General features: G+C 45.3%; 1 protein-coding gene across 6 annotated transcripts; it reads right to left on the minus strand.

The window, feature by feature from the left end:
- Window positions 1–278: 278 nt before the first annotated feature.
- On the minus strand, window positions 279–9,585 carry HAUS4 (HAUS augmin like complex subunit 4). Of its 6 annotated transcripts, none has more exons than XM_006066496.3 (10): window positions 9,446–9,585; window positions 7,660–7,744; window positions 4,997–5,139; window positions 4,774–4,905; window positions 4,301–4,435; window positions 2,807–2,903; window positions 1,729–1,874; window positions 1,334–1,464; window positions 908–976; window positions 279–766 (listed from the first exon to the last, which is right to left on the minus strand). In XM_006066496.3, the coding sequence occupies exons 2-10, from the start codon at window positions 7,712–7,714 to the stop codon at window positions 583–585; spliced, it is 1,092 nt and encodes a 363-aa protein (XP_006066558.2). In that variant the 5' UTR covers window positions 7,715–7,744; window positions 9,446–9,585; the 3' UTR covers window positions 279–582. The 6 variants fall into 6 exon arrangements, with proteins under 6 accessions (XP_006066558.2, XP_025151860.2, XP_006066555.2 ...); XM_025296075.3 differs by having other exon boundaries at window positions 9,314–9,583; XM_006066493.4 differs by having other exon boundaries at window positions 9,310–9,583.
- Window positions 9,586–13,198: the final 3,613 nt, after the last annotated feature.

Consider the following 13,198-nt stretch of genomic DNA (forward strand, 5'->3'; position numbering starts at 1 on the left):
TAGAGCCATAGTGACAGAATAGTTTCCTATCCATCTGAGTATCTAGTACTAGTCTGGAGACTAATTCTTCAAGAGCAAGCCCAGTTTTAGTCCACTTCTGCTATCTAAGAATGAAGCCTCTAAAACCCCACATGCCAGGCTGGCCCTTTTACCCCTCACCCTTCCAGTAAGCATTAGGGAGCCATCTCTGCATGCACTCAAGTCTCCCTCTTTATCCATATAGACTTTGATGTTCTTTTTCTATCTTTGTCCAAACAAAAATGACTTAAGTCCTAAGGTACAACATCACCACTTTATTTAGGAGATAATCAAATAGGATACAGGGCTGACACAAATCACTGTACATAAAATGATACAAATCTGTTACATTTTCTAGAAGAGACTCAGTCCTTATAAACAAGGAAGAAAAACCAGAAGAGTGCCTAAAGGACTCTGTTTTGGACAGAGTTTTGGATAGTGTTTTGGACAAGGGTCCCCACACGCCCTTGAGTGAAGGTGGCCTCTGGTGGAGGTGGTCCTTTCAACAGGAAGACAAGCAGATGGTTCCTCTGCAGAAGCCAAGCCTCCTGGCCCCACCCACCCTCAGCGGCAGGCCTTGTTGAACTCCTGGAGGGTCCAGCGCTTGTTCTCAGTCGCCTGCTTGAGTTGGGTGTACTCTTTCACCAGTTTGTCAAACTCCTCCCCGAGGACCTCATAGGTGTTCAGGACCTGTCGGGACTTCTCCATGTCCTGCTCTTGTAGGCGAATGGCTCCCTCCAAACGGTCCCTAAGAACCCAGGCACAAGAGATACAATAGAAGGATCTGGCTCCTCAGAAAATACACAAAAATGGGAAGGCACAAAAATGAATGAGTCTGGAGGGTGCGGGGTGTGTGGAAGAGCCGTATCAGGCTTTTGGGAGTTCTCACCTAATGAGACGATGAACTTCCACTTTCTCAGCAGTGTAAGTGTCAGACAAAATCTTTAGCTCTTCCATCCTGACCAGGGGAGGAAAGAAATGTCAAGCTGAGGATCCTGGACAGCAGCAGACTTAGGAATGGGACACAGGACCTGCCCATGGTCAACGTATGGGTTGAGCAGTGACAAGCAAAGTCATTCCAAATTCCTGAGCAATTTAGCTCACAGCAAAGCACCTATTTCAGAAGGCTTTAAAATGAAAGACCCAAGAATGCTGACAGCTTTAGAGTAATCCAAAGGCTAACAGGGCTATGTGACATTGACTGCAGCACACCCACAGGGTGTCAGGCACGGCAGGGAGGAAAGCGATGAGGGAGAGGGCTGGAGGGGTGGGGTGTAAGACGGAGTCTCTCAGATCCACAGGGGTCACAGCTCACCGCAGCTTAAGGATCATGGCACTGCACTTGATCTCCAGGTACTGGGCATTGATGCGGTCCAGCTCAGACTGAGTCTTCAGCCGGTGCTCCTGAAGAAGCCTCTGCAGCAAGGCCAGGCAGCGGAGTAGCACCTGAGCCCCCAGGAGGCAGGAGGAAGGGGGCAGCCACAAAAGACAGCAGAAAAGAAGGCAGATCAGAAATCCCTGGCTTAGGAATTCCCTGATGTCCAGTGATTAAGACTCTGTGCTCCCACTGCAGAGGACACGGGTTCGATGCCTGGTTGAGGAAGATCCATATGCCACTCGGCATGACCAAAAAAAATCCCTGGCTTCCCTAGAGGGGCCCCTGGGGTCAGGGTAAAAGAGAAGGGAGGCTACCCCACTGCCCTGCCAGACCTGGGAGTAGGTGGCACTCTTCTTCTCCAGCAGCACCATCTGCTCCTTCTGCTGGCTCTTGGCAGCCTGGCACTGCTGCTTCTCACCTGCCAGAACCTCAGCGAGGTTCCACACCTTTGCTGCTTTCAGGGTTTCACTGTCCAAATCTGGGCAAAGAAACAGAATGCTGGATGGGAAAACCCTAACTGCTCCTGCCTTTTGAAAGCCATGTCTCAGTACCCCTCTCCTACATCCAGCCCTACAGATACTGTCTTCCTTACAGATTTTCTTCTGATGGCCTGATAAAAACAGCCCAGTTCTCATAATTAAGTTCTCTCCATCTGTCTGCAATGCAGGAGACCGGGGTTCAATCCTTGGGTCAGGAAGATCCCCTGGAGAAGGGTATTCTTGCCTGAAGAATTCCATGGACAGAGGAGCCTGGCAGTCACAAAGAGCCGCACACAACTGAGTGACTTCACTTTCACTCTTACTCTGAATTCCAGATGTGGCCCTTGATTCTTAAATCACAGAAATAAAGACAAAACAAGAGGCTTCCCTGGTGGCTCAGTGGTAAAGAATCTGCCTGCCAATGCAGGAGATGTGGGTTCCACCCCTGGGTGGGGAAGGTCCCCTGGAGAAGGAAATGGCAACCCACTCCAGTATTCTTGCCTGAGAAGTGGACAGAGGAGCCTGGTGGGCAACAGTCCGTGGGGTTGCAAAGAGTCAGACACGACTTAGCAACTTAACAACAAAGACAAGGTGGACACCTATTAGCCTGAACTTTCCTCCCTGCTTCATTCTGATTCTCTAAAGAACTCATCCTTCTGTGTAGCAAGAGGACACTGCCACTCAGCACTGGCCAAACGAAGGGAATCCACACAAAATTCCTCACTCTTGCGGGGGCTGGGGGTGGGGATAAAAAAAATAAAAAAATAAAAAAATTCCTCACTCTTATTCTACCAGCAAGGGAACAAAAAAGTAAACATTTCCAATGCTTCCCAGCTTCTGTCCCAAATCTAGAACTCAAACACATTATTCTCAAAAGAGCAGCCCAGGAACCCTGAAGGCCAGCTGTGAACAGGACACAGCCGGCACGCACCTGAACTGGGATTGTGGTAGCAGAGCACAGTGAAGCATTTCTTCTTGAGCTGCTCCTCCACTTCCAGTGGGAGCCGGGCTCTCATACACACAAAATCCTGCAGCCACAGAAGAGAAGGGGGAGATGCAGACAGACAGCCGGAACTTGGAAGATCCAGTCAATGAATACGTGATGATAACAATCTCAGTGATAACCAAAGAAAATGCATCAAGGGACTTCCCTGGTGGTCCAGTGGCTAAGACTCCGTGCTCCCAGTGCAGGGGGTCTGGGTTCAATCCCTGGTCAGGGAACTAGATCCCACATGCTGCAACTAAAGATCTTGCATGCCTCAACTAAGAACGGGCATAGTCAAATAAATAAAATTAGCAAAAAAAAAAAAAAAAGAAAATGCATCGAGAGTCATCAGGGAAATTTAATTTCAAGTCACCAGGGAGATTAATGTTAGCAAAGACTACAGTGGCTGTCAAGATCCCATGCTGATGAAAATGTGGGGACCTAGGGCACTGGAAGTGCCTCTCGGCAAGTGTGCCAATATGTACCAGTGTGTACCATGTGTGTGGCCTGTGACCTGGTGATCCCACTTTAAGGACTAACACTTGAGAAATAATCATACAAAGACACGTATGAACTAGTACATTCCTATCATGGTGTTTCTACTAGCAAAAATGTGGAGACAACCTTAAATTAATATCCATCAATAAGGGTGAGCAAATTATGCTACATCTATACAATGAAATCCATCTGTGATTAAAACTGGTGATATATAATAAGGACACTGAGCACTAACTATATGCCTGGATACTGTGCAGAGAGTGCTTTAGGAAGGGGAGAGGAATAAATTAGGATCTTGGGACTATCATATACATACTACTATATATAAAATACATTACCAACAAGGACCTACATATGGCCCAGGGAACTCCAATATTTTATAATAACCCTTAAAGGAAAAGAATCTGAGAAAGAATTGATATATATGGCTTAACTGAATCACTTTTCTGCACATTATAAATCAACTATACTTCAATTAAAAAGAAAAAATAAGAGTGCCTTAGAGGATATCATCTTGTTTACAGTAATTTGAAAAGTAATATATATTTGAAAATAACCATATACTTGAAAATAAGTCCAAAATATATTGAGTGAAAACAGATTATATTCTATATATGCACAGGAGGTATAATACCACTTATTGGGTTAGCCAAAAAGTTTGTTCACGTTTTTCCGCAACATCTCATGGAGAAACCCAAATGAACTTTTTGGCCAACCCAATATTTCAAGTTATATATACTAATACTGCATTTATTTCTAGACTTAGTATTTCAGCTCTTACTTTCTTCCTTGTAATGTTTTTCTTTCTTATTTACTTAAGTTCTACCACCATGAACAAGTGTCGTTCTCACAGAAAGTTTAACCACGAAATGTTTCAATACATGGGAGAATTTAAGCCATTTCCCTTCTTTGGTGCCAACATCTGTCCCCCCAGCCCCTGACCTCTGAGGGTGGCATGAGCTCCAGAAGGTCCGCCTTCTCCAGCCCTAGCAGTGGGGGCACCTCCCTCTCCTGGCTGGGACCTAAGAGCCGTGTCAGCTCGGTCACGAGTAGCCGCTGTTCAAGGGTCTCGTGAAACTGGGAGAGAGAATAAAAAGTAAAAAAGAATTTACTATAAAACTTTCCCCATTCTACCTCCTCCATCCTCATGAGCAGTTCTTCACATCTTCAAAGTCCTCAAACATGTCATCCCTTTTGGCAACTTTCTAGCTGCCAGTGCTTTCTCCTGTCAATCCTCCTTTTCAAAACCCTGACAACACACTCCCCTCTTTCCCCGTAACTACAGTCCCTGTCTTTCTTGATACCCGTTACTCAAAACTCCCATTTCCCCCATATCACAGAATCAAAGGAAGCCACAGCTGTCCCCGTCATTCCTACAGCTGCTCCCAGCGCTCACTTCCTGCTTCCTGCCTCACCTTTCTGTCCTCAGAAGTTAAATCTGCATCTTGTATCTTCACATAGTAGTCCACAAGTAGCTCTTGAATGACTCTCTGTAAAATCTCAGACCTTAACCATGTTGTCTTATGCAGTCGAACATCCTTCCACGCCTGGAAAACCGAAAAAATCCCAGGTGGGAGCCCCTCTCTCTCAGAAGATTTTTTTCTTCCTCCCAGTCAGCCCTTCTCCCAGTGCCCTTACCTGAGCCTGCTCCTTTGCCAGGGTGAGGCTTAAACCACTCTCGTCCACGTGTTGTGAGAGACTCAGCAGTAGTTGGCTGAAGTGTGGGTTCTGTAACAGGTCCTCTTCACTCAGGTTACAAGGAGGAAGCTGTTTGCTGCACACTTAATGAGATGTCCCCCATAGGGACCAAAAAGCAAAGATAGTAGTATGGATTCAATTTATATAATTGAGCATAAGATATGGGAAGGTAAGGGTCAGTAGCTCAGTCATGTCCATGTTCAGTGGACTACTCATGCTCAGTCATGAGGATTCTTTGCGACCTCATAGACTATAACCCACCAGGCTCCTCTGTCCATGGAATTTCCCAAGCAAGAATACTGGAGTGGGCTGCCATTGCCTACTCCAGGGGGTTCTCCCAACCCAGAGTTCGAAGCAGCATCTCCCTAGGCTTCTGCATTGGCAGGCAGATTCTTTACCACTGAGCCGCCTGGGAAGTCCCCATAATTGAGCATAACTCTCAGCTTAATACTCACTTCCAAAAAACCCTTAGGTTTTTGGTAGGGAAGTTTTCTAAATCAAATGAATTTTTTTTTTTTTAAAATAGGGAATTCACTGGCAGTCCAATGGTTAGAACTTCATCCTTTCACTGCCAAGGGCCTGGGGTTCAATCCCTGGTCAAGGAACTAAGATCCCTCAAGCCTTGTGGCACAAGTAAAAAATTTAAAAATCCACAAATAAACTAAAGGCAGTTCTCAAAGTAAAAAGCATTTATATTATATATAAGGATGTTAATCAAGAATTAGAGAAAGAGCCTTAAAAAAAGCTAAGATCCTAGAAAATGGAAATACAGTTGGAAAATATTAGACAAAGAGACTCAAGAATAAGGGACTCTTTGGTAGAACTCACCACACTACCTAAAATGCCTCCTTCACACATAATAACTAGAGTTTTGGGGGACGGAAAAAAAACAACACATGTACAGTTCCAACTTGGGATGTGATCTCTGGTTGCATAAGCAAGACTGAGAGAGGGTATATTCTTAAGAATAAATAAAAAAATTAACTAACTAAATTCTCCTTATTGTAAATAGACTGAGTACCCCATGTGGATGCAGAACAGTACATGCATGAGAAAAAGTGCAAGAAGCCTGGTTGTTGTTCAGCTGCTAAGTCATGTCTGACTCTTTATGACCCCATGGACTGCAGCACGCCAGGCTCCTCTGTCCTCCACTATCTCCCAGAGTTTGCTCAAATTCATGTCTATTGAATCAGTGATGCTATCTAACCATCTCATTCTCTGCCACCCGCTTCTCCCTTTGCCTTCAATCTTTCCCTGCATCAGGGTCTTTTCCTTTGAGTCGGCTCTTCACATCCGATGGCCAAAGTATTGGAGCTTCAGCAACAGTCCTTCCCGTGAATATTCAGGGTTGATTTCCTTTAGGATTGACTGGTTTGATCTCCGTGCAGTCCAAGGGATTCTCAAGAGTCTTCTCTAGTACCACAATTTGAAAGCATCAATTCTTTAGCTCTCAGCCTTCTTTATGGTCCAACTCTCACATCTATACATGCCTACTGGACAAACCAGTAGCTTGACTAATAGCTTTGACTAGATGGACCTTTGTCAGCAAAGTGATGTCTCTACTTTTTAATATGTTGTCTAAGTTTATCATAGCCAGATTCCATATACTCAAGGGCTTTTTTTCCCATCTGTTTTCCCACATGCTTTCTGCTGGGGTCTTCTATTTTACTTTCACATAACAAATGCATTTTAATTCTATGGACCATCATACCAAAGTCCTTTTAGAAAATTAAAAGTCTCTCTTTTTTCTCCCAAGGCATTAAAAAATCAATATGGAAATGGTCAAAATATAGAAGATTTACATTTTCAAAGGACTCAAGATAGAGAAAACATCTGCAATAGGCAAAGAATTCAAATATGGAAGGATTCTGAGATTTTAGAGGGTAAGATATGAGAAAATTCAAGAGACAGCTTTCAAAAGTTCACTGGCCACCCATGTCATCAGGATATGCTTGCCAACACAGCATGGGAACATCTTGAAATTTTAGTCTATTGCACTAGCAGGTACTGAACAGGCGTTTGTATAATCTGTCTTTCAATAAGAGAGTGTTTAAGAATCTTCAAGGATTCTAGTTTCCCTAGGAACTTAGGCTTCTGTGAGAGAAACCGTACTGGTGAACATTATAAATCCTTTTTATTTTTTTGGCCACACCTCGAGACATCTTATTTCCCCAACCAGGGGTTGAACACGGGCCACAGCAGTGAAAGTGCCAAGTCCTAACCACTGAACCACCAAGGAATTTCCCCTTTTTATTATAGAAGACAATACCCTAGATAACACCATTTTGGGACTTCCCTGGTGGTCCAATGGTTAACAATCTGCCTGTCAATGCAGTGGCCATGGGTTCAATCCCCGGTCTGGGAAGATTCCACATGCCACCGGGCAACTAAGCCATGGGCCACAACTACTGAAGCCTGCGTGCCCTAGAGCCTGTGTTCTGCAGCAAGAGAGGCCACCGCAATGAGAAGTCCTTGCACCCCAACTAGAGAAAGACCACGTGCAGCAATGAGGATCCAGCACAGCCGAAATTAAGTAGTTACTTAAACAAAAAAAAGACCACTCTGGATAATTCTTTAAACCTCTTGCAAATGACTGCCCTTACCTTGTTGTAGCATTTCCATCCCTTCTCCGGGCGAGCAGAAATCCCCGGATGCCATCTGCTTTTCTGGTGATTCTTATCTGTTCAACTGAGTAAAAGAAAACAAAAAGATAAATAAACTGGCTTGGCTGCCCCAGAGAAACAACTACCTTGGGTTCAAATTTCTGTTGTCTACAAGCTGGGAAGGAGGAACACCTCTTACAGGGAGGGACTATATCACACATCCTGGGTCCTGTCTGAAAAGAAGCCTCCTTGGGAAAGAAAACTTTCCAATTCACTAAACATAAGGATGCCCCACCCCCCACCCCCACCCCACACTCCCCTACTATTATGTCTAAGGTTAAAACTGAGCCACTGCTTTCTAGCTATGAGTGAGCTGGGGAAGGGGAGGGGGGAGAAATCCGTCTGGTTTTTTTTCCTCCAAATAACTCAGCTATCAAATTCCACAAGAGTTACTTGTGCTTCTTTAACTTGTCCTTTCATCTGAGATCTGGTGGTAGCTTTTGATCATTAGCTCTAGAAACATCCTTCAGGAGTGACACATCATTCCACACTTGAACGAAAACAACTGGTTTTCACATAACAGCATTAGGAAAGAGCACCCGAGGAAAGAGCAAGACAGGAAGACTGACAGGGAGGTCAGTGCCAGGAGAGGAACGTAAAGGTGTGTTCATGTGGCTGAGGCCTGGACACGTGAGCCCTCAGCCCTCAGTGTTTAGTCAGAACCCCGAGTACACTGAAAAGAATGCCAGCTACACAAAGAGGAGGTAAGGATGGGCACAGTTTAGACTCTAGAGCCAAAACTTTTCCCTTGACATTATTCCCGCCACCCCCCCCCTTTTTTTTTGCTCCAACCCCCCTCTCTGTAAGGTATCAAACTCTTGAAAGAGCAGCTGAGCCTCCCAAAACAGAACAGACATAGGTTATTAGGATTTAACACTTCATGTTCACAGAACATTTGGTTTACTTCCTGGTTTTATGAGTAACATCAAAGTAACTACTCATTTGTTTTGTAACATGGTCTAGAGGGGGACGCAGCTGAGTCGGAATACTTAGACTTAATTTGCAGCTCAGCCTAGTTGCCTCTGTGTGAATTTAAGGGAAATGCTTTTTTGTGCCAAACTTTTTCCCACCTGCAAAACTGAGATAACGACTCCTGCCTTGGATGAGACATTAAGAATTAATAACACAATCGACTTGTCAACAAAAGCCACTACTTAGTTAAGCTCAGTGTTTTAGCGATTCTGTTTGTCAAGGATCTAAGCCTGCAAATAAATTCTGCAGGCGCAAACTTCGCTCACGGAAATGAGGACCAACCCAAATTTCAAAAAAGTCAGCTGTTCTTCCCCCCCTAGGGGAACTGCCCTCTTGGGGTTTTTAGGGTGATTTTCTTTACCCTTTTAAAGTCTTACAGGGCGTGAACGGTGGGGGCAATCAGGCTCGATTCTCCACCCTTTGCACTCAGACGTGTTAAAACGCTCCTACAAGGACCCAAGCATTTAAATGTTCTGACTCAGGCGTCTTTTAAATTCTTAGAGCTGTCTTTACACGCTGCACTGAACGTTAAATTGATTTTACAGGTATTTTCACAAGATGTGACCCTTACAGGGCCCGAGATGAATCAAAATGCGGAGCGGGCTCTCCGGCGCCTACTTTCCTTCCGTCTGGGTAGCCAAGGATTCCCAAGGGCGAGGGCGGTCTCGGCGGCCGGAGACCGAGGACTGGCGGGCTTGACTCTCCCAGCGCTCCTTCTCCCCGCAGCGCCACCCGCTGACCCTCCGGAGCAAACCTGCACAGCAAGCGGCAGCTAAAGCTCCCGAGGCGGGCAGGTGGGCAGCCGGTGGCCGCAACACTGGACCGCCGCCCGCGCCCGGCCTCCGAAACCTCTCGATCCGGCCGGGCGCTGGGGCTGCGGGAAGCTAGGCCTGGGCAGCCAGCGCGGGAGGTCGGGGGAGGGGAAAGGGCCCCAATCGCCCAAGAGGCCGCGTGGGAGGGAGGGGCGGCGCCACGCTCAAGGCGGGAACGGCAGGCTCCGCCTCCAGCTGGGCGCGCGCCCTTCGTCCTCCAACGGCCAGAGGACTGGGTGTTTGGAGTCCGAACTGGGAAAGGGAGTCATCGTAGGCAGACTTCTTTGCCCTTTATCCTAGGCACCTACCCCACGTTGAGGGAAAATGTTGAGAAGATGGTAATAATTGCCAGCTTTTACTGAGGGCCCACAATGAGTCAGACTACGCTAAATGTTTTACTTGCCTTGCCCTGCCCCGTTTAGTTCTTGTGACCTACGAGGAAGTCACTATCATACCCATTTTACAGAGGGGAAAACTGAGGCACAAAGAGGCTAACTGGCTTATTCAAGGTCGCTGATTGCAGTGTAAGCCTCGGGGACCCCTGAACTGTCCCAGACATGCCGCTCATCTGCAAGTCTCCTTGCTCAGGCGCTGCCAGCCCTGTCTCTTGAGAGGGCTTCTCCAGTTTTGCTACCCCAGGTTCCTCCTCTGCTCTCTTCTCATCCTTCATCAAAACTTCTGTCTTCTTTTTTTAAACTACACGGACATTTATTGTTTGCTTAACCAGAAATCTGGAGCTGGGGGTGGGGGGGGGGTCCTAAGACGTCTTAGGCTTCCCTGGTGGCTCAGTTGGTAGAGAATCCACCTGCAATGCAAAAGACCTGGGTTTGATCCCTGGAGAAGGCAATGGCAACCCACTCCTACTTGCCTAGGAAACCCCCTTAACAGTGGAGCCTGGCAGGCTACAGTCAGTCCATGGGGTCACAAAGAGTCCATCACAACTAAGTGACTAACACTTTCACTTTTCAAGACTTTTTAGTAGCTCCCTGATCTCAAGATTGTTTGCAGTTCTCTTTGCAATCCCCTCATAGTCAAAAGGTGGCTTCAGAAGTTCAAGAAGTACATCACATTCTCTCAACAGCATCCCGAGCAGGAAGGAAGGAGAAGAGCCTTCTTCCTGTAACAGTCTGAGAAGAAAATCTTTTCCAGAAGCATCCATGACTTTTCCATATGTCTCATTGTCTCATTTTTGGGTCACCTGCCCACCCTTAGCCCAGTGAGCTGGATGTCTTCCATTTGCCCCCTAGATCCACTTTCAGCTTTTCAACACCCTATGTAGAAGGTAAGGACTACTCAGTATCCGTATTCTCTGACTGCTTTCAGTCAATGGGGGAATCCCAGCAGGAGGTGGTAGGGAGAGAAATGATGGGAAGAGGAGGAGGATTCCCCTGACATCCTCTCTGGGTTTGACCTCAGGCTGGCTAAGGTTCCCCCCACATCTCTCTGTTTTAACCACCCCCCACCCTTTTTTCAAAGTCAACTGGAATCTAGTCATTAGGTTCAGTTCAATTCAGTCGCTCAGTCGTGTCCGACTCTTTGCGACCCCATGAATCGCAGCACGCCAGGCCTCCCTGTCCACCACCAACTCCCAGAGTTCACCCAAACTCATATGCATCAAGTCGGTGATGCCATCCAGCCATCTCATCTTCTGTCATCCCCTTCTCCTCCTGCCCCCCAATCCCTCCCATCATCTTTAACAATGAGTCAACTCTTTGCATGAGGTGGCCAAAGTATTGGAGTTTCAGCCTTAGCATCAGTCCTTCCAATTAACACCCAGGACTGGTCTCCTTTAGGATGGACTGGTTATTAGGTGAATTATTTTAAAAATATCTATTGCTAAGTAAAGTGCACCAACATTATGAAATTTCTTGCATCAGAGAAGCAGGTGGGGAGGTGGGAAAGAACTCTCAGGGCTTGGTGTGCTGGGTGGCAGAGAATTTAACCTTTTCTTTTAATACCAACTAGAGAATTCTGCTAGCAGCAAAACAGAGAAATAGTGTGATCCAGTGCAAAAATTTTATGTCCCTGGTCATCTTGTCAACTGCCACCTTTCGTGCTTAATGTTAAAATGCTGTCATTTTCTGAGGCTTTTAAAAATCATTTCTGCTTCCTCAGTTCTGTAGTGCAGCATCATTAAATACCAGGCATAATGTCCCTAACAAATGGCAGTTGGAACAAAACAGCAAGGATGCTTTGGTGACTCAGAATTGATCAGAAATCTACTGAAGTTTCATGTATCCTATATTTGCCAAAATTTCTAAAATGGTACTACAAAGCTTTGGCTAAGTAGCTCTAAAGTACTGGAGGAGTGAGGGGGTGAAGGATACAGAGGCCTGTCTTGAGGTAGGAGGCGGGAGGGGAGAGCCATGGCAAGTCGTGAACTGGATCAAATCTTCATATGCAATTATCTGTTCCATCTCTGTCTCTAACAAACTGTGTGACCTTGGGTTTCAGGTTCCTTATCTGTCAAAAGGAGGAACTAACATATTTCTAGCTCGTCCAATCTCACAGTGTTGATGTAATGATCAAATGAGATAATGGCTGAGAAAGTGCTTTGGAAAGACTATCAAAGTGAGGTGTTTTTAAATTGACACTTATTAAGCACTTATTAAGTGCCTTGGGAGAGACACAAAGAAAAATAGAACTCAGTCCCTTCCCTGAATTTCATAATCTAGTTCAGAAGATAAAACATACACATGAAAAGCAAATAATACATGGCAGCAAAAAGGTGTCAAAAGAGCAGTTTAAATTATAAATACCAGAGAAACCTGAGGGAGGTACAGAATTCTTTCTGCAGGAATGGATAGGGAAGACTATGAAATGAATCTTCTCAGCCAGGCCTGAACAGAGAGGAAACTTAGATCATTTAGAATGAAGGAAACATCCCAGCAAGTGGAGGCAGAGACAGGGAGTCCAAGCTGCATTCTGGGCCCAAGAGACCAGACCAGGTGAAGCCAAAAACTTTATAGTAAGACAAGACAGTTGAAGCCTATAGACCATCCTTGCTGTTGCAGAAGGACTTCCCTGGCCATCCAATGGTTAAGGATCCACGCTTCCACTGCAAGGGGCACGGGTTTGATCCCTGGTGGGAAAACTAAGATCCCACATGCTGTGTGCATGTATTGAGGCAAACAAACCAAAAACCCCTGCAGCAGGATACTGAAAAAGAATCTTAAACAACATCATCTGGTGTCCTTGAAGAAAGAATTTCAAGAGAGGCCCTAGAATTCATTCTCTTTCGCTCCCTTCCTATCGCTTTATTATGGACTTAAAAAAAAAAAAAGAAACTTTTATTGAGGTATTTTGGCATACAATATTTAAAGTGTACCACTCATTAAGTTTTGACATAACTATACATCTGTGAAACCATCAACCATAATCAACACAGTGAACAAAAGCATCATTCCCTAAGTGATTACCTGTGCCCTTTTATATAATACCTCTCTCTGGCCCCTCCCAACCACCCATCTCCTTTCTGTCACTATAGATCAGTTTGCACTTTCTAGAATTTTACATAAATGGAAACAAATAAAGATGTACTCTTTTCTGTGGTTTCTTTCACTCAGCATAATTAATTTTGAGTTTCATGCATGTTGTTGCTCTTCTTAGTGATTCATTTTTTTTCAGTTCCTGTCTTATTATTGTTGAGAAGTATTATAGATCCTCTAAAGCCTTAATTTGTTTGAGTTTGTATT

Source organism: Bubalus bubalis, chromosome 11 (genome assembly GCF_019923935.1).
Source record: "Bubalus bubalis isolate 160015118507 breed Murrah chromosome 11, NDDB_SH_1, whole genome shotgun sequence".
NCBI classification, from domain to species: Eukaryota; Metazoa; Chordata; class Mammalia; order Artiodactyla; family Bovidae; genus Bubalus; species Bubalus bubalis.